We start from the raw sequence: 26,620 nt of genomic DNA, 5'->3' as shown, positions 1-26,620 counted from the left end.
CGTGTTTACTTTCTTTTTGCTGAGTGTATGAATATGTATGTTAGCTAAGCAGGGTGACTCAGTGGGTGGGAAAACCATAATTAGGCATAATTAGACATACAGGCTGCACCCTGAGTTTACCACTATATTTCTGCCAGAGGAGAAATCCAGACCAGTTAAGTGTTGCTCTGACAAGAAAGAGTACAGCCATTAACAAAAAAAAAAAAATGAAAATGAAAATCAGGTACAAATTAGGGAAGTTATGAAATTGCAAAGTTTTCCTAATTTTCACAAGCAGTTTTAGAACAGTCAATATGAACATGCAAGTGGATGAGTTGATGATATCATTGCCTCACAATCTGCCATACTATTTGTAATATTGGAAAGAAAATACACCCTCTGCAAAAGTGTGAACTGAGAAAAGAGGCTCTGAAGTACAGGGTCTATTCGCTTTACCAAGCTGTGCTACCTGTGCGATGAATGGGACAAAAACAGGATGTAAACCACTGTAGAAACAACAATGAAGGGATTGTCAGATTAAGCTGAAATTAAAGGCATAATTTACCATTTGCAGCTAAACCAAAAACCCAGCATTAGTGCTTCAAAATAGTTCTAAAATGTGAGTTAGGGATACAAGCAACCACTGTAAAAATTTGAATGTTAAGTGTCATTTTATATACAAAATGTGAACAAAAGTTATATCAAAAATGTTTCCAGACTAAACCGTCTGCATTTATCATTTGTGTAGAATAACAGTGATATCTCCTTATATTTTAGGCTTTGTTGCAAAATTTTATATGGTAGGATGTTTTGTGATACAACTGACCTACACATATGCATAAAATGTGATATCTTGATTTTTTTGTTTAAATCTCTCCTCCTAAAGGTAAACAGGACGTCCATGATTAATGTCAACTTTCAAAGCAGTAGCATTATCTTTTCAAAAGTTATTAGAGTTGAATGTGAAGAGTGTATAAAGGATCTTCAAAAAATGAAAAGGGACCTCTAAGACACACTTGATCACTGCTTTACAAAAAAAAAAAGGGTTGTAGAAAAACTGCTGAAAACCCACTTTCCCATTCATTTTATGATTCCAAGCTCAAGAATAATGTAGAAGAAGAGTAGCTCTTTCAGAAGATATGGAAAACTAACAATTAACTTGGTTGACCTGTTTCACTTTTCTTGAGTCCTCATGTAAAATCAAGGGGTGCGACTTTTTGTTGGTTTTGTGATGCACGATCACATACTATATCAACTGATTAGTTAGCAAAACTTCAACATTCATAGTTTCCCTAATATAATTTTGTGTGATCAAATATTTCATTTTTGTGCTTATAAAACTTGACTTTTTCTATTCAAACTAACCTTTAACTGGTCAATGTTACTCTTTTGAAAATAGTGCTGCTTTTTTTTTTTTGCCAGAGAATAATGTATTGTTTTAAAAGTGTAAAATGGGCACATCACTTGTTGATAGGAGAATATTCAACATATATATCATATGTAGATGAAAATCCAGACCAATTTTCAGTACTAACCACTGCAGGCTATTCTGTTTTTTTTAATTTTTTTAAATGATATGCTCATTTATATTTATTGTAACACAGATCAACTTATGACGGATGTGTGCTTGACCAGTTAATGATCCCACAGTGAAGATCTCTTGTGTTCATATATATGCCTCCACCATGAAGTGTCACTGGAGGCATTATGTTTTGGGGTTGTCCACCCGCCCATCCGTCCGTCCTTCCATCCAGAATCAATTTTGTGGACAGAATAACTTAAAAACGGTTTGAGGAGTGATCTATCACTTGGTCTACTCCCACATCTTCTAATAGCTAATCCCATTTTGTCAGCAACCAGTTCATCCATAAATGACCATATTTAGTCCTATTGCCACTTAGCCTCATTACCAGTTGATCTACTTCCAGATGGGCTATGCCTATTTTGCCTAATACCCAGTTCATTAGAAGAAATGGAAAGGAGTCCAAGGAGACAAAATTGCAATTATACCATCTGGTCTTTAGACGAAATGGTAATTAGCCAAACTGGGCATTAGGCCAAGTTAGGATTAGACCAAACGGGCATCAGATGAAATTGACAGAAGATCAAATAAGTTTATTGGCAGTAGTGGTCTTAGATGAACTAACTGGGAAGTAGACCAAGTGGCAGTAAACCATTTCAGGTATCCTCATAAAACATGACAGATGTACAATGCATGAGTGGGTGAAGTTGTGCCTTATGGGTTGTATGCTCAACATCAAAGGTAAAAGGCCATGGTCAAATTCCTAGTCTGGAGAGGAGCATGAGGTAATGGTCTGCAGTGGCAGGTGACCTTGGATACTCAGGTGAATGCTAGACCCTTTGGTCTCTTTTTCTGAAAGTTTTCACTTGGAATCACTTTACTTGACAATTTTTGGTGTAGGAATTTTGTTTTGAGTTTGAAATCCACCTTTCCCCCATAATTATCAGATTAGAAAAAAAAAATCACTCCGAGATCTTATCCGGATAATAGAGAGATCCGAGTTAAGGGAGGCCACATAGGAGAGGTCGAACTGTATTTTGTAGGTTATTGTGGTGTTATGCTGGACCCCAAGGTAGCATGAAAGGTCCCCATTTATTTATTGTTTATATCAATGACTTTCTATCAGTACCCAAATAGACACCCTTCTTTCAACTAGCAATTCACATTCTACTAAAGATAAGATGTGCTTTGTATGCATTATCAGCTGAAAGTTTTGAGTATGCATGTGTAGGTATAATCTACATTCGGAAAGAAGAACATTTTGGAAATATATATTGTGTGTACTGAACAATTTTCATCAAGGTAGGCAATGCAATCATGTTTGCTATCTTTATCAACATGTTACAACCTTTAGTCCTATTCCTTCAAACTGCTAATGACTGCAATCTTTGTCACTTTGGAGAAAAAAAGAAAATCCAAGAGGTATTTATTGTTACTATACATCAATCAACATAATTTTGTTGCACTAATATTGTTCATTAAGTTCTTTTTCCTTAATAACATTACAGTTAAGGACTTTAATATTGTTCCATTATTCTTGGCCTTAGGTTATTTGAAAGTCAGTTTCATCTATCGGAGAAGCATATGAATCAAGATCATAGTTACACATGAATGTTCAAACAGTCGTACAAAGTTGAGACTGAGTTTGCCATTCAGAGATCACTCATTCCTTTCTGTTTTGAACAACTTTTGTCACTACTGATCAGGACATATCTCTTTAGTGGAATGTCCCAACATTCATTTTTACATCTTATATTGTACAAAATCATGTTTCATGTGTGTTTATAGGTCACGAGAGGATGATACATGTGTATTGAAATATTTTGCTGAGTTAGATGGGATGTCACTATGAAACCTACAGGAGAGAACACACACTACTGTTTCTGCTTTGATGAGCATTGCATTTGTTTAGCTTATTTGCTATAGCAATATCAAGATTGTAGGGGTGATAGTGACAGGTGAAACAACAACAACAAAGAAGACTGGGATGTATTGACAAAAAGTGGGTCTGAGGGAGAGAGAGAGAGAGGGAGATAGGGAGAGAGAGGGAGCTGAAAAGTTCTTATTAGACAAATCTGACAGTCCAGACTATGTAGAAAGGTGTCTGGCTGGCTGTGCAGGTTTTGATGTGTGTGTGTCTGATGCTTCCAACCTGACTGGACTGCACAGCTTCCTCCTGATTGGCTGGAGGGGTGACCCTGTGTCATCTATCCCATAATAGGAGGATATAAGGGCCCCTGCCATTCAGAGCTTAGTGAGAGCCTGAGCCAGGAAAAGTTAGTTTGGCAGTCTCCACTCGAGTTGATTTGTAGGTTCCACAAAGATTGTACAAGATGTATAGCTTTGTGGACCTTGTTGTCTGCCACAGGCGGAAACTCCTTCTGTCATTACTAGTATTCTTTGCGCTACACTCATTTTCAAATGGACAGGGTAAGTAAGGGAAAGCATTTCTAATCAATGCTCTTTTTGCAATTCTTATTTAAAAAGGTGAAAATGTGATTGTTGACTCCTGTGTTTATGTTGTATTTGTGGGACTACTCATGCATGATGGTCTTGCAGGCTTGCTTGTGTATGAAGCTTGAAATAGCAAAGAGGTATTTGAGAAGATAAAATTAGAATGATACTCCCTTGTGGAACCTCATATTTGGGATAGCACATGCTAAAATTGATATGACAGTGCACGATTTAGCTTGAAGAGCTGCGAGTTTAGGTGAGGATGTCTTCAAGCCTGCCTGTGCTGCGAGGAGGAGCAAGCTAGCATGATGAGGTCATGGCACATTTACAGTGCAAGTCAGCCACAGACAGCCTTTGGGTCTTTGTGGCATCAATGTGAATTTTTCCATTATAATATTAGGCCATTTTGATCCTGTGAATAAGGAAAAGGTTTTGATCAATATTTTGGGTGCCACATTCAGCCTTGGCAATCAGCATTCAACTTCTCATTATCTCCATACTATTTACCTGGTTCAGTATGTTTCTACAGGTTAAGCTCAACAGTGACACTACAGGTTTCCTAGCACAGGATTCTGAAATGAATTTATCTTCCATAAGGACTGTGAGGGTTCATCTGACATTGCACATTCGCTTTAAAACTGAAATTGATACTCTTTGTCGGAGACTAGTTTGTTCTTTGCATTATTTTTTATGGTTTATCATGGCATTCAGGAGTTTTATTTGCTTGATTAAAATGCAGAGCAGATATCTGAGTATGCTGGTTAACTGGCTGCACTCTGTAAGATTACAGTTTCTAGTGATGTCATTGTGTGGATTAAAGGTTGTAGGTGATGTGGGTAGATGGAAGGAAATCTGAATGCACATTCAGCATTCGAGGCTGTACAATGTACATTGTATACCCTAGCTGTTTTATGCCTCCGCCTGAAGGATGCCAGAGGCATTATTACACTTAGTAGACACAGAATATGTGAGTTATGTTACCTGCTACTATCATGACTAAAAGTGAGTTGGATCTAATCTAAATGAAAGGATAGAAGTTTGCCATCATCTCCTATTCAGGGCTGTTGTATAAATATTTCATGGCGATAGTTTTCTTCTTCAGTGCTTGTTTATGTCACAAATTGATTTATACTATTCATTCCGAAGGAGGATGAGATGTGGATTCATGTACACAAGTGTCCAAGATCCTCCTGAAAGAGAACAGGTGTTGCTTGATATGGAAAGCTCCTTGATTTTTCTTGAAAATATTTTGTCTTACAACTAGTAAGGAAGGGGGGGGGGGGGGTGTCACACATCTTTGTGTCATCATGAATAAAGTGTTAAAAATTCTTCAGTTACATCTAGTAAGTTGTTCAGTTGAATTTCATGAGGTTTCATCTCGTAGAGAGTTCAGTTTGGCAAGTTCATTGATGATAATTACAAATTTAGCAAAAGCACAGATTTCTCCCTGTAACATTTTGTAGTGAAATTTTCTGTGATACTGCAAAATACAGGTTGTTTAACTACATTAGAGAAGTGCGAGGAAAGGAGGTTATGGGATTGTATCATAAAAAAAGCAGTAACTGTGTGGGTGGGGGATTTGAGGGATAAATTGACAAAGGGGAAAGTACATTTTATATGTATTGCAGTTTTTTCTGCCTAGACTAGCAAATTTCCTCCACAGATACAGCTGCCAGTGACATAGTGGGTCACCTATACTGCTTGGTGAGCAGTTTTGTGTCAGAGGGGTGGGCTGGCACTTTTATACCACAGACCTCCATTTCCTGCCTGTTGCAAGCGTCTATGCCCTTGGTTCACTAGACTGTCATCTCTAGGGGGAAACGATATCTGCACATGTGCAGTATTTTTTTTTTTTTTTCTGGAAAGGTCATATAACTCCAAGCTCAGCATCTTCTCTGTGCGCACCAGCAGGATTTGCTGACTGAGATGTTTCTGAATTGTAGGGCGGTCCGTGGTGGGTTGATTGGCAGTCAACTCGCTCAGCGGTCCAGCAATGAGTAGTGATAGCTTGTGAATATGGATCATGGCCTGCAACTGTGCATCCATTTGGAGCATTTGATTAATTAATGGATGGATCAATAAGTGATTACAGGGATGGATATACACACATTATTTTGTTTCTGATCTTGGAGATAATTCAGTAGCCTTTTATATGCAGTCTAATTAAAATCCCCAGTGTTGGCCTTTATATAGGAAACTCTTGTTGTGCTTTGACTGAATGATAGATATTCTGCAATATTTTACTAAGTTGACAGATGTCACAAAGTCAACATCAGTGTCCTGTCTTTGATTATCATTTCACTTCTTATACTATTTGAGAAACATAATTGCGACAATCAAAGCACTTTATTTCAGACTCAAATGTGCTAAAATAGGACAAACTGGTACTGATAGAAATGACCAGTATAGTCTGTGAAGTGCCTTGTTCTACAAACATATTTTTTCTGTTTCATCAGTAGGGTCTAAATGCAAATACCAACTTGAATTTATGATCTTGTGTAACATGTACATTGTAGGTCCTTCATGCCACCTTCAGAACACATAAACAAAAATCAATGGTAAAGTATTGTCATCCTATTTTTTTTTTTTTGGGGGGGGGGGGTTAGGTGGGGGAGCAAATATTAATGCACATTTCATAGGCCAATAGATTAGTTGACCTGAATTTAAAAAAAAAAATTAATGTGTTGGACACTTTCCTTGAGTAATGTGCTGGGAATTGCACTGTGCTTTGCAAACTCCCATTCATGGTACAGGCTGATAATTGATGGAGGAAAAGGTTGAATGAAATGATAATGAAACATTTTCCCTGTCATCTAGATTGTCAAAGGCTATGATAATGATATCTTTCCTGGGGAAAATTCTGATGAAAATGATGAATTAACCATTCTTAAAATATATTGATCTGTGAGTTACAGGATTAATTTTGACCCTGAATCACAAAACCAACAAAAAGGTCGCCAGACATGGATTTCTGGTTAGGGCAGATTCTAAAAGAGCAGCCTCTTAGCTTTAAAATGATAGGCCTAACTCAATTCAGATAGACTCCCCCAACTTATCTAAATAGTGGAAAGAAAGCATGCACTGTGGAAAAGTGTGAACAGAGAAAAGAGGATCTGAAGTACAAGGGTCTGTTCAAGAGCTCACTTTTTTATACCAAGTAGTGCTGGCTGTGCAATAAAGGGACAAAACACAGGATGTAAATCACCAGAGCAACAACAATGAAGGGATTATCAGATTAAGCTGAAATTGAGCATGTTTAAACCAATTCTGTCCATGATTAATGCCAACTTTCAAAGCAAGTAGCGTCATCCTTTCAAAAGTTGTAAGACTTGAAAGTGAAGAGTGTGCAAAGGATTTCAAGAAATGAAAAGGGGCCTGTAAGACATACTTGATCATTCTACTCTCCCCACAAAAAGGGTTGTAGAAAAGCTGCTGAAAACACACTTTCCCATTCATGTTATGATCCCAAACTAAAGTATAATGTTACGTAGAAGAAGTTATAGCTCTTTCAGAAATATGAAAGAGTCAAGATTGATTCGGTTGACCCATTTCACCTTTTTTGAGTCCTCACGTAAAATCAAGAGTTGCTACGTTTTGTCGGTTTAGTGATGCATGGTCACAATATTATTCTCAAGTTTTTCCTTCCCGCAAGCAGTGTTGGAATTAACATTCTATGATAGAGCACTAGCTTGATGACAAAGTATTTGCTCATACCATTTTGATAAATAAATCAAGATTATCCCAACATTTTCATGTTGACTCATGCATTTGATAGACCATTGTACAGCTCAGTGTGCATAGTTCAATAAACAGCAATAGATCTGCACCCGAGTCACTAAAATGTGATTTAAGAGTAAATATGGTAGACCCTCTATCGAAAGACAATATATGATTACTCTAATGCAAGGGGATATTCCCCACACCTCAGGTGTGGAAAGTCAACTGAATGTATGCAAAGGCACTGAGATACCCCTCCCCCCCCCCCCCCCCACAAAAAAAGTAAAGTTTTCAATTGAAGGTTACTAAATACTACATCCTAGCAGTTTGTTTTTTTTTCATGTTGAAAGGTTCTCCCTACCTTTTTCAGTTGCCTTTTGCCTTTTCCTAGACCTATTTTCCTTCTCCCTGCTTGCCAAGGCTGAAAAATGTTTGTGCTTTTGAAGTTAGAATATTCAAGAATAGAAAAGGACATGCCACAGTTGTAGCTATTTTTGTTTGCATGTTTCATTGCATGAATTGCTGTGATTATTGGAGAGGTTTTTAATAATTGGGAAAGTACACATACTTGAGGCATTAGTAGTTTGCAAATCATGCATGAGTGGTCCTGTGTATTGATTCTTTATATTCACATATACTGAAATGCTTTCCAGATGAATGATATATCATTTAATTTGATTATGTGCATCTTGCATTGCATGTTCATGATCAGCTATTCACTTTTGTCTGAGTGTGAATAGCTGGATTGTGATTGCATGATTAACACCCTTTCACCAGGAATGTCATGTGCTTGTAGCATGATTTTCATTGCATGATAATATTATAAACAGCATACAGAAAAAAGTGCAAGTAAAAACCAGGAATGCTGATAGTCTAAACTAGAGAGGTACATTGTATTAACAACCAGGTAAAGACATTACTATGTTGATGATGCAATCTAAAATAATCATCCTTTAATCCAGTTGTTGGGAGAGACAGGTGTTCTGTGACCTCTCCTCACTTTTGTGTCATTCTAATTTTCTTTGTTCTAAAATTGATATGGCTCTGTTGAGTCATCACTGTTATGGTATGATTTGTCTGCACGTTGCATGGTATGATATGTCTGCACATTGCATGTCATCTTGTTGCTGACTTGAGAACTCTGCATGGCAATGCTGTTGCAACTAATGCCTGTCTGTGAGCTCTATGCTATAGTTTTTCCTTGTTTTTTACCCTCTGGTGTCCCTTTGTGTGTTATAGTCCATTAAAGAGTTAATACACTTTTATATACACATTTATTGTTGGGTATATAATTTTTTCCCCCCACAAGTTACCCATGGGCTATGGATCATGTTCTTCTCCACATTCTATTTGAATTCCTTGAGACACTTTGTGAACAAAACTAATGGACTGGAGGTAACTACATCACATTTTTGGAACACATTTGTGCTGTAATTGTTCAGTGCACACAGGTAGAAGAGACATACGCCGTGTATTTCACAGTCACTTGTATTATGTACAATTGGATGCATCAAATGATTTGATAATCATCCAAGCGGTAACTAGTGTCCTCCACACCATGCTTCCTAAGATTTTCATTAACTAAGGGCTCTAAAAATTATTTAATACCTATGACCTATGAATAGCAGTCCTACCTTCCCAATTTGGGAAAATTTATTTTTGTCCCTCCCGCTTTTTCATTAGTGCCTATGTATGCGTGTGTGTGTGTGTGTGTGTGTGTGTGCAGGCAGGTGCATGTGTATGTATCTACATGTAGGTATGGATGAATAAGAAGGGAATAAATCTTGTTTTGCAATGTGCAGTGAAATGAGGGATTTTCTTCTGCCTTGGCCACCTCCCTGTTTTATTTCTTTGTGTTTGATAGGGATTTTTTGCTAGATTTTGGATTTAGGCCTATATTGAATAGTGACAATTCATGTACTCTACTGTTGGTCTACTATGGGGACAAGGAAAACTGAATGCTGTAAGGATTAGGCTAATATGACAGGCATTGGGTACATTTTGAGCCAACACAATAAATTTTCTTTTCCACTTTCTAATCTCTTCACTCATAACAAGCTTGGAATTATCTTGTATGAGGCTAGCAACTAACAATGTGATATAATGCATGTTTCAAGAGTATACATTTTTCCTCCTAATGAGCCTGTATTTGCTGGTCTTTAACAATGTTAGTCATGATAGTGAATGCATCAAATCCCTTATAGCAGTGTAGTTCAAGTGTGCTGTGATGCCCTCAAGATCTAGGTGACGTGTCTATCAACACTAAATAGGCAGTAAAAGATGGAGGGGGGGGGGGGGGGGTATATCACATGGCCAGGTAGGGTTTTACCATCAGAAACTAGACATTTTGTTCAAAGTGATGTTTTTAAGCATAAATATTGCATTGGATACAGGAAAAATAAGGTTGGAAGAAATTGTTGAGTAGAAAGCGTATATTCAGTGAAGAATTAAAATTCTTTTTCACTTGTCTATCAAAATACCCTCTTCCTCTGTATTGGACTTTCATATCTAGTGACGCCTACAGGTGTATGTTTTTCTCTTCCAAATTATATACAACAGCATTAATGTTGGATTGTAAAATAAATTAGAATTGAGAATTTAAATTCTACCTGAACAATGCTGTAAAACTGAGGACTTTAGAGCAAAATGAAATGATCATGATGTATTTTCTAAAACTGAGGACTTCAGAGCAAAATTAAATGATCATGATGTATTTTCTAAGATCAGAGATTAGAGTTTTTGCATAAATGCCACAACTACTTTTAAAAAAAATGCCTGTTAACTGTAGGTTTCTGTTGTGCAGTGGGATGTTAACCTCACATATTATACCGATGAATAGTTTAGCAAGGAACACAGGACTGTCTTTCACGAAATGCCCAAGAGAGCTGCATGATTTACTCCTGACATTAACTGCCTCTTTGGTAAAATGGGTATTACAGAAATCATGCCCCTTGTGTGTTTGATTAATAGACTCTTTATGTTTTTACACTCTGATGAATAGATACTAAACAACTAGATTACTGTAAAAGTTATAATCATTCCAATTAATTCACTGCATGATGCCTGTGAACTATGTCGCATGATCTTTTCTGATAAAGACTGAATGCTAAAACTGAATGCTTCATTACAAGGCATGTTGACAGAGTTATGCCCTTAATCACACTAGTGAATGATTTGCTTATCTTGAACTTTGACCTTTTTTTGGTTCATGAATGCTTGTATGTTTTCAAATGCCATTAACATTTTATTTTTCATTTGATGTACTGAAATCTTGTTGGCCTCAAAAGTACAGTTCTGTGAAGAGATTTAACAAAATCAATATCATTATAGTGAGAGAGGCGAGAGAGGGGAATAAGAGTAGGTTTGTGAGTATTATTTATTGAACCTGTACTTATGGCACAGAAGTATTTTTTCTTGTGGATTAATCCATCCCTTGTTTTCACTTCCATGCCATGTGTCACCCCACTTGCAGTCAAGATTCATGTGTGTGTCTGCACTGCAACTGACTCGTTTAATCAGAGGCATAGTATTTTGATTCATTGTGTTCAGCCATTGTTGCATTAGTCTTAAATACATGCCATTAGTAACATTTTACCTATAGGTTATTCAAGGTGGAGTCACAACCAGTACATATCTAAAACAACTAGGTGAATCAACCCTTTCAGAGTCACCATCTTGAAACTGTCAGTGGGAAAGGTAGCTACACATGTAGCAGTACTCAGTAAAATAAATCTTTTGTTCGATGCCAACCTCTTACTTTAGTATGGTTTTAAGCAAGTGCTAAGTTTGGGATGCTCTGTACTTGTGTCGTGACAGTCATTTTAATAGCTGAAACAGTTTTTAGTTTAGCATCCTTCTGTTGATCTCCTAATGTTTATGCTAAATGTTTGTCTGTTAAGGGGGAAATGATAACAAATGTTGTGAAGTGCTGGTTTAGACTCCACTGCTTTCTCATCTTTCCGTGGTCATGGTGTTGATTTGTTCTTTTCTTGGTTTAATACAGTTCTCTTCAGCCATGTCACATGATTACCATGGATCTTACCTTCATATCAGAGATGTCTGCATTCTCAAGTCCATTTGAATTCCATAGTCACTCAGTCCATGCCATCTACCACACATCAGACTTGATACATTTAACACATGCAGGCTTGCGAGGCCTTCATTGTCACTCATGTGTGTTGTCAAGTCATGTTGTATGAGAGTAATTTGTACTTTGTTCATCAAAATATAATGTTTCAAGTTCAAATCTTTCTATCAGCTGGGTTTTGATCGCCATGCAAATTGTGTTGTTGAGGTGAGTACAACATTTTTGATTTTAGATACTCATATGATTTCTCTTCATAATGAAGCAGCAATCTAGATTGTAAGTTAAGACTTGGCAACCAGTGTCTCACATAGCACAGCTCATGATGATTTATGTGTGTCTTGTCATGAGTACAGAGTCTAAAATGACAAACTCTTCTTTATAGTTATTCATGTTTGCTATTTTTGTATTGTAGCACATAAACTTGTCATTGTTCCATGTACTATGACATGTCACTATGATAAGATGAACAGAATTAGATTTTCTGTCCTGATTGGTGCCAGAATCGGTCATATGCAGACTCTGTTGCAAGCAGGGAGGTGGAAGAGAGCATTTGAACTATATTTCTGTTAGCTGATTATTTCCTCAAGTCAATTATTGACATGAACTGGATGCCAAGTCTTAACACACAGTGCAGGGTGTTACAGACCAATATTTCTCCCACTTAATGAGCCCCATATGGTTTCTTGCAAGTACGTTTACAACAAAATGTCTCAAAGTTCTTTTCTCTCAATGTAGGACAAAAAATACTGATAATCAAGTGGACATATGGGTTTGTAACACTCTGTAGTATACATGCTACCATTATATTGATGTTCTGATTCACATGTTGATAACAATAACTAGTAGCAACTCCATTGTATGATAAATGACTGGTTTATTTGTTCTTGAACACATGTTATTTCTGTAATTTTGGATCCATTGTTGCTGAGTAGAGTATCAAGTATTCAGTTATTTCCCTTGGATTTGCATTTCTTTGATTATGTGAAGTTCTACATGCATTGCATAGAATAAGTAGCAGATTTTTTAAAGTTAGAGAAATTGTTGCAAATTCTTTCAGCATCATGAAGTAATGAATTGAATTAAAGAGTTTAGGATATTAAAGAAGAAAGTTTGATGGGTACTAAATCTTGTTCTCTGTTTATCCAAAGCAAAAAATGGCTTCCTTCCTTTAATGCACAAGATCCATACTAATGTTACTTTTCACATTTCTAACCCTGAGACTTCTTAATTAACCACCTGTTCTTCATCTAACTATGGATGAAATATACCCAATTCATTGAGAGGGGGAAAATGTTTTGTATAGGAATGCTGTTCCCTCCCAGGCTGTTTCTTCTTGTCTGTGAGCACCTTGCATGATATGATGACCCACAGGCATGCTTAATGCTGATGTATTCAACAACGCCCAAGCCGACAACCTACCCTGTGTGTATCGTGGTGTACTTAAACTCCATGATGAGGTATGGAGGCAGGATGAATGCACAACTTGTACCTGTACCAATGCTACCACAACCTGCCAGATTGACTCCTGTCAGGTCCCAAAATGCAAAGAACCTATTACTGTCCCTGGAGAATGTTGTCCCCGCTGCCCTCTTGGTGAGTTACTGTCTTCTAGCAAGATGGTCTCGTTCATCATCTTGCCCTCCTCCCGCATCCTGTTGAATCCTGGCCAGTTTCCTTCATCCTGTGCCCTTGTCTCTTTCCCATGGAAGCATGAATCTACCCGTTGCCCTCTACCACCTTGTAATCGCCGTTTTTCAAAGTCCAACCCCGACTCCTTCAAACCTGTCCTTTTACAGCATGTGTGCTTTATTTTCATTTTTCATTCTGTGGAAGCCTCCTGAAAACTCCCCATGTTTTCCCTTACAGCAGTGTCTTGATTTGAACATTCGCCCAATTCCTCAGGGCCTGTCATTCCCCATGCTCAAACCAACTTTTGTTGTCTCCTAAAGATGTATTGTTCCTGAAGTGTACTTAGTTCATGATTTTCATCTTCTGTTTTCTAGCCTTTTCTGTTAGGACAGAGAGGCATCGTTCTTGCCACAGTGTCATCCTTCCTTTGCTTTCATGATTAGATGGTAATCAAAGGCTATATATATAGAGAGAATCTGTCAGGGAGGCGACAGATCCTTTCTCACTTCCTGCAAGCTACGTATGCCTTATTCTCATAGTTGGACATCTGGACATTAGATGAAATTATCTTCTTCACTGCCATAGTTGTCTTTCAATTTCAATGTAGCGATCAGCTACGGTCCATCTTAACATTTCTGAAAGTTACAAGAAACAATTTGTATAGATGAGGTATAAGAACATATATCAATGTTCTGAAAGCAGACACTTTTGTTGTCTGTTGCTGTATCACCTCGTAGATTAGTACACTACTGTGCATGCACAGCATTCACAACATTTCACACTCAAGCTCTGCACATGAACTGTACAGACAAGCCTTTTGTGTTCACTCCAGCTATACTGAAGTGATACATACCCCAACATAAGAATACCTCCGTCACCTTCTAATCCCTTCCACTCACCCATTAGCTGACTTCATATCTCTGCTGTATGACTTTGCCCCAAAGCTTCAAAACACCAGTCTACCTATTCCTCTATTTTCCTGTATACTCCTTCATCATCATATTGAAACAGGGATGATTAGTGATGTCTGTGTTCTCTCTACTTTCCCAGATTGTGGCAGATCTGATAGTATTGATTAGTGAAGTATGGTATCCTGCCTACTAGTTTTCCAGTTGGTTGCCCTATTTGTTGATGCGATATCTAATCCACTTCTATCCAAAATATCAGCCACCACCCTTTGCCGAGTAACTGATTCCTTGAAGTCATCCTAACAGAGCATGCCTCTATTGTCTCTCTCTTTGCCATCCTCAGCCACAGAGTAGAGAGATCGACTCATTTGTTATTAACTTTTTACTGTAAGACAAGGAAGGAGGTTATGTGCCCTCGAATGGATTATCTTTTAAGTGTGATGTTAACCCTTACTATCCTAATTAATCTTATCACGCAATGAAAAATGTACACATTTGTAACTGTAATTTCATAAACCAAGGGTTTTGTACACCATCAAAATGAGTAGCTCTATAATTGTTCTATGATACCAGCTCTGTAATTGTTCTATAATACCTTGAGAAAAGGCTGTATTATTCTTCAGTATGTTCCAAGGAAGGTCAGTGAAAGAAACTGCTTGTTGATGATGTTTGAACTGCACCAACTTGAATATTTGCCTCGCAGCGGTGACTATCAGAGGTGTGGATGTAACTTTGAGTCTTCCACGTCCCATTACGGAGGGTCAGATGAACGTGGTGCCCCTGAATGTGGACATAGACTATCTACAAAAAAAGTCATCTGATATTGTGGGAAATGGCTTGTGGACGCTCAATGCTTGGGGATCCCTGCGGGCTGATGGCACTGGGCCCGAAATATCCTTTGTGGAACAAGCTCTGTCGCCAATACAGGAAGACACTGTGTTTGCTCGCTCGGCACCTTTCTTCTTTCGCAATGTCCAGTACAATTTGGACATGACAGGGACCCAGTGCTCTGATATCAATTACATTTGTGCACGCATCCGCAAGGGAGATAATCCAGAGCCAGATTACCAATTCAAAGGCAAACCTAGGCAGTCATCTACTTTCTTGGACTGTGTACAACTGGAAGACTGCATCGGTAAGTAGCAAATGTACATTTGTGGGAGTTAGATGTTTTTTTAGCTTGGCAGTAGGAGGCAAGCCCAGTATGTGTTTTCTGTAAGATATAAGTATGAGTTAATGTGATGGGTGAAAAGTGTGGCTGTGTGCTAGCATTCATTTCAATCATCATCATGTCAAATTTCCGTTGCAGGTTTTTAAAGAATTCATTCTAACACTTGGTCCATTTTTTTCCCTTAACCAGCTGTTCATCACTTTCATAAGACAGAACATACCATTATTTTTTATCAAAACGTCTAATTCCATTTTCCATAAATTCAGATAGCTAAAGCAATGTCTACTTGATTTTATCGCTGTGCCTCTGTGCAATGGGATCTAATGGTAACGTCAGTGACCGGCCATTTTTCACCAAGACTTCTCCTTGGAAGTTGTGCCTTGCCCTTCACTTCATTCAAAGGAACCCCCTCCCCAGCAAAGAACATGAAAATTGAAAAATAGAGAGAGTGAGATTAGTAATGGTGGAAGCAGGATTTCTGTAAATGCATCCAGGCTGATGGAGTTTCTTGTTGGCTGAGGGGCAGCGTATTTTAGGTCACTTGCTGTCATGGTGCCTCTTCCTTGTGTAGGAAATATTTATTAGCAGTGTGTCACCAGTTACTCTGAAATGAGCATAGGGGTAGGTTTGTAGAGACAGCACTGTGGATACACTAGTACTTGTTTGAATAGCTGCTGTAAAAAAATAAGGAAAGAAAAAAAGGAGGATTTTTGGAATTTACAGACACAGAGTAGAACATCAGCAATAAACAGGACAATACAGTGACATGAGGGTTTGAACTAGTTATTGAATATTTTGCAGAGAGGTAATGGGCTGAGTTCAAACCTTTTTTTTTTCTACTGTATTTGTGTTCTGATATCCCACCTGTTGGGATATATGTTTTCTAACAATTGAAATAAATGCAATTTAGTCCATGCGCGTTGATAGATTAAAGCAGAAAGGCATACTTTGTTATTAACCCCTCATTAGATGGTGGTGGTATTGAAAACTAGCTTCAATATCCTTGCCAATCTATTGTCATGGGTATTGGTTATTAAATCTGTTGCAAGAAGAAATTTCAGATCACAAATCTTTTTTTTTCTGTTTTTTTGTTTTTGTTGTTCACAAATCTATATCGTACACCATAGGAAGCTGCACTGTAAATAAGATAGTATTATGTTAGTCCAGTTCTGTCCAGTATGGTAGTCCAATTCTGTGCAGTTGAAATGAGATACACATCCTTGTACTTGAGAATTTATGATTCTCTTCACTGAAGTTTTCTTCAGCACTTTGTTGAACGATTGTAGTAAAATTGGAGAATTTCTTGTGTGTATGTAATCAACTGTGCACCAAGTGTTCTTTTCCTCTTCATGAAACTGAAGATCCATGCTTTTGACAGCAAGTTCTCTATGTTTACTATCCTGGGATATTGCAGGTGTCCAGCTGCGGGGACTGACATGGCAATTCCGTGCAAGTGATGTCATTGCGGGAATCCCCAACCCACTGAATGTCACAGCAACAGTGAACTTTGTCGATTCGTCCCGCAATGTTGGTGGAAGGAACTTGTGGCGGCTTGGCATGTATGGCAGTCGCAGTAGTGATGGTAGTGGAGAGAAGTTTAACTATGTGCGGCAGACGCTAAATGAGCGCGAGGGCTCCTTACCCTTGATAAATGCTCGGGATATTGACTTCAGGGAAGCACGAGCGATGTTCGATGTGGCAGCCATTGGGTGTACAGACTTTACGTACATGTGTGGTGAATTTACCAAGGCAGACAACCCAAGTCCAGACTTCAGCTTCTCTGTGTATCCAACAGGAGATGTGAAGGTTATCTGCAAAAGATCGGACTGTCGTGCAGGTGAGTGATTTCTTCATGAAATCTCCATTTGCAGGTGTCTTTCATTTCAGAGTTGGCTAAAATGTGTTGTAAATGTTCCCAAAAATGTTAATTGTTGATGTAGATGTGGGACGAATTATAAAGAATTGTCGCTCAGACTCTAAGGAAATGAAGAGTGTTGCTAATTTGAATGACTGTAGCATACTTCAATGGGAATTCAAAAAGATTGATCACACTTTAATTGATGGTAAAATGGCTTATGGGGTTGTGGTTAGATCTTTAAAAATAACTGGTTAAGTAAGGAAGAACTGAACTGGTCAACTTATGTTGGTAGATACATGTATAGGTCGTATCCTTTGTAATGCTGGTATTGATCATCTCATATTTTCTCAAAATCAGTTGCAAACATCGAGGCAGTTGGTGCTACTCCAGTCAGAGGAAATCTTGTGGCCGGAAGAGCCTCCAATCCAATAGAAATGTTCATCACTGTCAACGGCTCTGGTGTTGGAGTGGCTGGAAGGAATTTATGGACAATGACTGCATTTGGTAGTAGTAGCTCTGCAGGAACTGGTCGCAAATACTCACAAACTTCACAGCTTCTGACACAAGAACAACAGAATAAGATGCTGGAACCTAAGAAAACTATGGAATTGGGCAGAGTTGCGATGGACATAGACATGACAAACTATGACTGCAGGCAAGTTTCGCATGTCTGTGTTACATTTGGCAAGTCACAGGAAGCAACCACAGTATTCCGTATGGTCCCAGTACCCAATGCTGCAGTGCTGACTAAGTGTGTGCCATACCAATGTGCAGGTAAGTCTAAAGAAAACACTGTGATCATGAAGCAGTAGAAAGAAGCATGAAAATGTAGAAAGTGGTTCTAGTGGAAATGACAATTTGAAGTTAAGTGTGCACTCTTTCACAGCACTTGAATCCCAAGGGATCTCATCTACATTCTTTTGTTCTTGTATATTTATGCCTCTGACCCAAACTGTGAAACAATATCCTTATCCAGTGCATGTAGGAGCTATTCAGTCTTGTGATTCCTTTTTTCAATCCATTTTATGAAGTAATTTTAATGTTCCAGTTCAAAAGTTTCAAGGAAAATGGGCATTTATGGTTAGACTATGTGTATTTAGTATCCCAAGAGAGTGTGATGATATTGCGTTCAAATTTATGAGAAGACGTCTCAACATTTCAATGAACTGTTTTTCAGGACATTCCTTCTTGACAGGGCTATAACTTAAAATCTCTATGTAACAATCATATTCACAGTGGCAACGGCAAGATCTCTCACTTGGTCCTATGATGCACCAAGCATTGTTCTGGGCCAAGACAGTTCCGTCACCATCGATGCACAGGTCTCCTTTGTGGACAACGAGGCAAGAGTCTCTGGCCGAAATCTATGGCAAGTGGGGCTGTTTGGTAGTAGGAGCATCAGTGGGATGGGGCAAAGGATTGGAGAACAGACGCAGATACTTCGACCAAATGAAGCAGCCACTAGCCTGGGGCCACGGTCAGATGATGGTCTACATACGCTGGATATCTCTGGCATCAGAACAACCTTTGATATGAGCTCCATTGGGTGTGGCGCTTTCCTCTACTTGTGTTTGGAATTTGGACAAACAGCTTATCCAAACCCACCTTTTGAATTTGCCACTGAAAGTGGTGCAGATTCTATCATAAGCTGCAAGCTGCTTCAATGTGAGAATGGTAAGGAATGCTTGATTTGAAAAGAAAAAAGTAATTGGATATTGGCCCATTTACAGGTGTGATGTTATACAATATGAATAAACATTGGCTATTCGTTGCAGTATGATAGAGGTGTTCTGCTGTTGTTTCCTTGTTGATGAGCAATAGTTAAAAAGGTCTGAAAATATCAAGGTCATCTGAAAATATATAATAAAAAAGGGCATGAATTGAATCACATCCTTTTGTTAACTTTGTTTCTAATCTGTTGGTGAGGTAAGGACATTGTTAAAATAAAAACCAGTACCAAGTGACATATGTTGATGTGGCACCAACAAATCCATAAGATACATATTCACTTATGTGATGGCTGCAATAATTTGTATACAAATGACAAATTGACAAAATGACATCTTTAAATTGTTTGAATGAAAAAAAAAGAGAAGCATTTCATATTTTCTTCACTGTTTGGACGTGATGTTTTCTATGTACAGATGTTGTCTTGACCGAACTGGATCTCTCACTGGTTGATGGCAGGGTCTTGGATGCAAGACCTGAAAATCCACTGACACTTTCCTTAGCTGCAACACTGACAGGACCTGGGCTACAAGGAGAAAACCTGTGGGAAGTGTCATTGTTTGGAAGCAGTGAACCAGATGGGCTTGGTCCTCGCTTTGGTGAGATGAGTCAAATTCTGGACAGGTACCAGCAGAGCCAGCCATATCAACCAAATGAGATCCTGGACTTTGGCAACATTGATCTGAACTTTGACATGACATCTCTAGAATGTGCCAGAATCAAACACATTTGTGTGGAATTTGCTAAGAATCCTGACACATCTGTGGCGTTTGTTCTTCAGGCAGCAGATGAGAACACATGGATATCCTGTGTGCCAGTCCCATGTGAAGGTAATCTTGTCAAATTTGTCAAATGTTTCAGGAATGACTTTCCTGTTGTCATATTTCTGGACATGCATACTGAATGTAGCCATTCTCTCATAAAAAAAGGAAAATAAAGAAATGAAAATTAGAGGAAAACCAAATCATAAAAACTTGTTTTACAGGACTCGTCTTTGCTACCCTATTTTAACTGGGCTATTTGAGACCAAGTTTTTACTGGGAGGGGTCAATTTGACCCCCCCCCCCCCCCCCCCCCCCCTTCAGATCTCGGCCGCCTATCGCGCGATAGCCGCAAATTTTGCCTAAAGACAGAGCTGGATGTCAACTACAAGATTACATGGTCATAGAATAGAAAATTATTGGCTTTCCATTTTTAATGAATTAATTATGCAAATTCATGCATGAAATCATATTTTCACCTATAACTCCATTAAAAAGACTGAAGGATTGCTAAATTTTTGTGTCAGAGTTCCTCAAGACACATCAAACAATTTTCTTGTAAAAGAATAGCACAATCAAAATCAATTTCTTTTGTTTTTTATTGTTTCGTTAATTTCTTATGTATTTTATTGTTTTTTTGACCTTTTGTTTTCTATTGTTTTTTGCCAAAATTTGTTGCAGGCACTTTTTTAAGCTTATCTACACTAGAATCAATTAATTTGAATGGTTAAAAGTTGATATAATATAATTTGTATCAATTTAATCAAAAAACACAATTTGCATTGGATTTGCACAGAATATCATGAAATTGAGCTCTTTTCGGGTTGATGTGCTTATGCAAAACATTACGTAACTTCAGAACGGTGTACCCGGACGTCGCAAATTTGGTCTCAAAATATTCGGGAGACTTCAATGAAAAAAAGTCATGAAACGACGCGGCAAAACCTTTGCGCGTTGTGGAATCGTGGCACGAAATGTCGAGGGGGGGGGGTCAATTTGACCCCCCCTTAAAATAGGGTTAATGTATCCAAGTAATAAAGGACAATAAAGATCTCTGAATGTTTGGTGATAATGCATGGACACAAGTTCATTTGTTTTTATTATAGAGTTTGAGACAAAGGCAGCTACAGAAATAATAAGTTTGTTCCTTTTCCATTGTTATCATCAAGTGACTCTTGACTAACTTTGACTGAAACAGCTTCTATGTGTCATATGATGCCAAATATGTGATGACTAGTGCTCTCTCCCTCTTTGACCAACACATTCTGCAGGTGTCATAGCATCAGACCTTAACTGGAGCTACCAGGCCCCGGAAGGCATTGTACTTGGTGCTCCCATTCCAATTCTTCTTGATGCTGAGGTAAATTTCACATCGGTGTCCTCCGACGTGACTGGCAAGAACTTGTGGGCTCTAACCCTCTTTGGCAATACAGTGGAGTCTGGGCGTGGTGACATTATTGGCATTCTGCAGGGTAACATCCTGGGCAACAGGCAAGCTAGCAGAAACCTGCGTGTAGGGGACACCAGTCTACAGTTCAACAATGTTCAAAGCCAGAAGGATCTAAGCAGGATTGGCTGTCTACACCAGGGCTTTCTTTGTCTGCAGTTTGGACGTGGAGCCAACCCTAAACCACCATTCAAACTGCTAACTACCAATGGAGGAGACTCGATAGTTAGCTGCAAGAGAGTTCCTTGCCCAAGTAGTGAGTATCTAATATTTTTGATATTACCTGCTTGTTTCCAATATTCTGCTAGCTTTCTAGAGCAGGTCATCGTTGAAAAATATTGTCACTGATGTACATAACACGTCCATCATCATTTTCCCTGTGAACAAAACTAATAACTATCCAGATCATGGCTATCCCATTTGATATTTAAGTTTTATTTGATCTTCCTCAGTCTGTCCTGGTGACAAAATGATGGAAATCTATTGAAAGAGTTCAACCTAAAACCTTTCCACTTGCATTATCACAGATAAAGACAAATGGAGTGTAGCCCATTTAGCATTGTTCTCATGTCATTGTATTTGTCTTATTTACCAGCTATTGAACTACTGCAAGTTGACACCAACTTCCAGAGTGGCTCACTGATTGAGGGCACTACTAGCAATGAGATCATTGTATCAATGAGTGCAACTAGTGCTCCGAAGTCCAATGGTGTTAGTGGAATAAGCCTGTGGTCAGTCACAGCCTTTGGTAGCCAAAGTCCTGATGGTATTGGTGAGAAAATCAACCCAGTCTCTCAAGTTCTGACAAGTTCTCAGAGCAGCATGGACCTCACTCCTGGTGGAACTATCAACTTTGGTGATGTGTACATTGACTACAGTATGGATGATGTTAACTGCCGGGATATCAGCTACATTTGTTTGCAGTTGGGAAAAAATTCTGGATCAAGCCTTGAATTCACAATTATTGCTGAGGAACAGAATATGATCAGCTGTGAACCAGTCTCTTGCTCAGGTACTTAAATTTTTTACCTTTTCTGTGAATCTTTGTTTGAAGTTACTTGCTAAATATTCTCATAGACTTGCTCAACATACACATTGTATGAATGCTGCTATTAAAAAAAACACATTATTTGAGGTTAAGTAGTATGTCATCATTTTTCCCAGCTATGTTTGTAATGAAATTGATATTTAGTACCAAATAAATAAATGCATGTGGATCTGTAACGTGCATTATGATATGCTAATGAGTTGATCAAACAGAGCTAGAGTGGATGTGTGATGTTACTGTATTCACATTTCTGTACAGATTTCAATAATCCATAACATTTCAAACTTTAATCTTCTTCTGTGAAGGTGTACTTGCTAGAAGCTTGAGTTGGGACTTTCGAGCTGATGAGGTTAGACCAAACCAACTGACTCCGATTACAATTCAGGCAAGTGTGCGCTTTGATGAGAACAGTTCACCTCTCACTGGAGATCGTCTGTGGCAAATGTCACTCTACGGCAGTGAGCTTGATGATGGCTCAGCAGGAACCATAGGCACTCAAACCCAGATTCTTGATGCACAGAATAGTCGAAAACCTTTGAATCCTCAATTTCCCCTGACCTTCAACAATGTGCCTGCCCAGTTCGATGTCAGTTCTATCGGCTGTGGAGACTACCATTACTTGTGTTTGGAGTTCTCAAGAGCAGAGAACTCTGACCCCACCTATGTGTTTGAAGTGGTAGGAGGCGGCAACAAGCTGGTGAACTGCAAACTGCTACTCTGCAACTCTGGTAAGAAGCTTATTTTTTTTTATGTTGTATTTCATGATGATGGCAAAGCAATTCACTTATAGCACATAATAGAACTCTAATGGTAATACTGTAAAACGTGGAATGTTCGCGTGCATTTTAATTTCTCAAGTGCCAAGATTCGCGAAATTAAAATGCACGTGAAAGTTCATGTCTACACCATATTCATTGAATGCCAGTGGCAGTTCGCAAAAATTTCATTACGCTAAAAAGGCCATCGGCTCCAATTCGCAAAAAAAAATTCATGCTGCGAACATATGTTTTACAGTATTATTTTGCTGGAATAGTTCAAGTGAGGCAGGTATTTGGCAAACAATCCTGCTGACATGATGATCTGTTCTGATTGACATAAACCAGTGCCTATTTTCAATTCTCCTGTATCTGCAGATGTTGTCCTTCAAGGTATGACAACCAACATTGTTGGTAGTGCATCAGTGACAGAGGGTTCGCAGAATTCTGTCAATATCGACACATCAGTCTTGACAAGTGCTGAATCCCGAGCCCTCCAGAGAGGCAGAAATCTGTGGCAACTATCCTCATATCTTACACCAGACCCAAGCTCTCCATTGCAGTACAACATGCAGACACAGGTCCTCAATGCACGGCAGGCTGGGAAGGCCTTAAACCCAGGCTCACCAATAGAGTTTGGGCCAGTCACTGTGGACATTGATCTCACACAGACTTCCTGTCAGGAGGCTGGCTATATCTGTACAGTGCTGACCAAAGGACAGAATCCAAGTGTTGACTTCAATCTCCAGGTTATTCCAGACCGCAGCGCAGTGAAATCCTGCTCAAGACTTCAGTGTAATGGTGAGTTCACGTTTAACGAGTGGCAGAAAACAAATGAAGGAGGTTTTGATGACTGGATTAAATTTTGCACCAATAAAAGTTAAGGGCAATCCCATTCTAGTGTTTACTTTCCCTCAAACAGAGTTCTGGTCAGCTTTTGGAAAAACCCGTGATTTTGATGTGGACTGATGTCAGCCCTTTTCACATTACTACCAGACTGATGTTGATACAAATGATTGATCATTCTTAACAGGAGATTAAAAAGGGAAATGTGAAGATCCTTCTAGAGATCTTTTAGAAACTGAGATGATCATATCACAACCTCCAAATCAAAAAGTTTGGTTGTGACTCGTACCACCGTTGCTGGAAAAAAGATTGAAACCTGTCACCTCGTATCCCTCCCATTAATATACGCATCAGTGGCTTGTAGAAGAGCAAAGAAAGAGATAATGAAAAAGGTCCACAAAATCCAACTTGCTTTGGGACTCCCAAAGCAAGTTGGGTTTTGTGGACCTTTTTCATTACAAGCCATTGATGCGTATATGAATGATCTCATTAAGAGACTGTTGATGCGTTGTGATGCTTGATGATTTGTGTGCCTTGCTTTACGAGGGAAATAAACCTTGGCATTAAGACATGATTTGCTTGCCCTGTCCTAGGTGTTCGTCTTCTGAAAAACATGGATTGGACATATGAAGCAGTGGGTACTGTTCCCGGTCAGCCTACCCCAATATCCATCACTGCAAATCTTCTCCCATCATCAGACAGTCGAGACATAAGTGGAAGAAATCTTTGGGAGATGGGAATTTATGGAAGCAGAAATTCTGATGGCTCTGGGGAAAAATTCAATTACCAGGATCAAATCTTGGACTCCACACAAGCAGGCATGTCCTTAGATGGAGACAGCCCTCTCTTCTTTGATGGTGTCCAAACAACATTTGATGTGGGATCTGTGGGCTGTACAGACTTTCAGTACCTTTGTATTGATTTCAAGAAGGGAACCAATCCCTCGGCAGATTTCACCTTTCAGATTGGCAACACCGAGGATGACACTATTACATCTTGTAAAAGGATGTCCTGTGACTCAAGTAAGATATTGTTGTCATTGGATTGTGATTGTATTGTGAGTTGGCAAAATGCAACTATTTCTTAATTTCCATTGTGTAAATTCCTTCGTGAGAAAGTATGTTGAGTCAAATCCCATTTACATTTGATGTGAAATTGACAAGAACATAAAAAATTTATTCATGTTCTCAACTGAAATAATTACTACCACAAAACGGCTAAGTATTAATGACCTATGACATTTTCTGTTATTGCAGATGCTATAGTAACTGCCTTGCAACCTACACTTGGATCTGATGCTGTTCTCATTGAGGGTCTTTCTAGGAATGGATTAAGTGTTGACCTGCGAGCCCTAACCAGCCCAGAGTCGACGCCTATATTTGGTGACAGACTGTGGCAAGTGGATGCATTCCTCAGTGGCAGTTCAAATGGTGATGGGCCCAGACAATCTGTCCAGACAGATATTTTGAATCCATTCCACAGTGCTCTTCCTCTCAGGCCTGGAGTGGACCTCAACTTTCAAGAAGTCCTTCTGAATGTGGATATGGAAGGTGTTTCATGTGACGACACCAGTTACTTATGTTTCCAGATGCGGCGCAACCCAACGGCAACCTTGAGCTTCAACCTGCAAGGAACGCCCGATGATTCCTCCCTCATTGGCTGCTCAGATATGAGTTCTCAATGTCAAGGTATTTACTTATATTAACTGCCCTGAAGATAACTTAACAAAATTAGAGATATTCCCCCCCCCCCCAACTCTGAGAAGGTCAGCAAAATAATAAAGCTTTTATTGAATGTCAACTTTGTCTATTAGTGACCTTGATAGCTTAAACACTACCAAATTGATATAAATATTGTGAAAATATTACTTTTTTCAGTAGAAAACATGCAATGTTCAAATTACCATTGCAGAGATTTTAAAAAATCTGATTAATTGTCTCATTTAACTTAACAATGAGAATTATATATTATTTATTTATATGTTTATGTCTTCTGCATCTATAGGTGTCATTGCGGCTGGGATTGACTGGAGCTATGATGAATCCACACCCCAAATGTTGTCTATTGCCGCTACAGTTGATGTCACAGAAAACAGTCGCAACCTCGATGGTGAAAGGCTTTGGACCTTAGGAGTATTTGGCAGCACCAATGCTGATGGAAGGGGGAGCAGACTTGGCTACCAACCTCAAATTCTAAATGCATTTAACCAGGCCAGGACAGTGATGCCCCCGAGACCAATTACTTTCAGGAATATTGAGACAACCTTTAACATTGACCAACTAGGCTGTAGCAGTGCATATCAATTCCTGTGTCTAGAATTTATGAAAGCAAGCAACCCACGTCCAGAATTCTCTTTCAAGACTCTTCAAGGTGGAGACTCCCTGGTGTCATGCAAACAGAGAGAGTGCAGAGGTATGGAATTAGCTTTGATTTCATCATTGTGATGTACATCCTGTGCATCACCTTGACATATGTCACATGACACTTGACACATGTCCCTATAATTTCTTCGAGCTAGATCTTGCGACACTGTACTAGTCAAAATTTTAGAAGTGCAGTGTCGTAGAATCAACAGGTATAAAATTCAAGTGCTTCATTAAGTCTTGGGAAGTCAAAAAAAGAAAGAAAACAGCTTTTGTGAAGGGTTGTGACATTATAATGAATATTTCTTAATTTCCAGCTGTCTTCGGAAAGTTCCAAATGAGCAATA

The 26,620-nt window shown here is 38.8% G+C and overlaps 1 protein-coding gene across 1 annotated transcript in view; it reads left to right on the top strand.

Moving 5' to 3' along the window:
* The first annotated feature begins 12,392 nt into the window (after window positions 1–12,392).
* The window catches only part of LOC139725819 (uncharacterized), a 49,878-nt gene continuing 35,650 nt past the window's right edge, over window positions 12,393–26,620 (top strand). The window contains exons 1-13 of the mRNA XM_071636901.1: window positions 12,393–13,352; window positions 15,000–15,431; window positions 16,882–17,304; window positions 17,683–18,099; window positions 18,562–18,999; window positions 19,470–19,883; window positions 21,086–21,517; window positions 21,857–22,273; window positions 22,615–23,037; window positions 23,443–23,865; window positions 24,504–24,932; window positions 25,167–25,598; window positions 25,915–26,322. Of these exons, the coding sequence (XP_071493002.1) occupies window positions 13,133–13,352; window positions 15,000–15,431; window positions 16,882–17,304; window positions 17,683–18,099; window positions 18,562–18,999; window positions 19,470–19,883; window positions 21,086–21,517; window positions 21,857–22,273; window positions 22,615–23,037; window positions 23,443–23,865; window positions 24,504–24,932; window positions 25,167–25,598; window positions 25,915–26,322 (5,308 nt within the window). The 5' untranslated portion in view covers window positions 12,393–13,132. The remainder of the gene's footprint in view (window positions 13,353–14,999; window positions 15,432–16,881; window positions 17,305–17,682; window positions 18,100–18,561; window positions 19,000–19,469; window positions 19,884–21,085; window positions 21,518–21,856; window positions 22,274–22,614; window positions 23,038–23,442; window positions 23,866–24,503; window positions 24,933–25,166; window positions 25,599–25,914; window positions 26,323–26,620) is intronic.

The sequence above is a fragment of the Diadema antillarum genome, unplaced genomic scaffold, assembly GCF_040938485.1.
Source record: "Diadema antillarum isolate AM-2024a unplaced genomic scaffold, OU_Dant_1.0 seq00000059_RagTag, whole genome shotgun sequence".
In the NCBI taxonomy this organism is placed as follows: domain Eukaryota; kingdom Metazoa; phylum Echinodermata; class Echinoidea; order Diadematoida; family Diadematidae; genus Diadema; species Diadema antillarum.
This window is presented reverse-complemented; position numbering and strand designations above follow the sequence as displayed.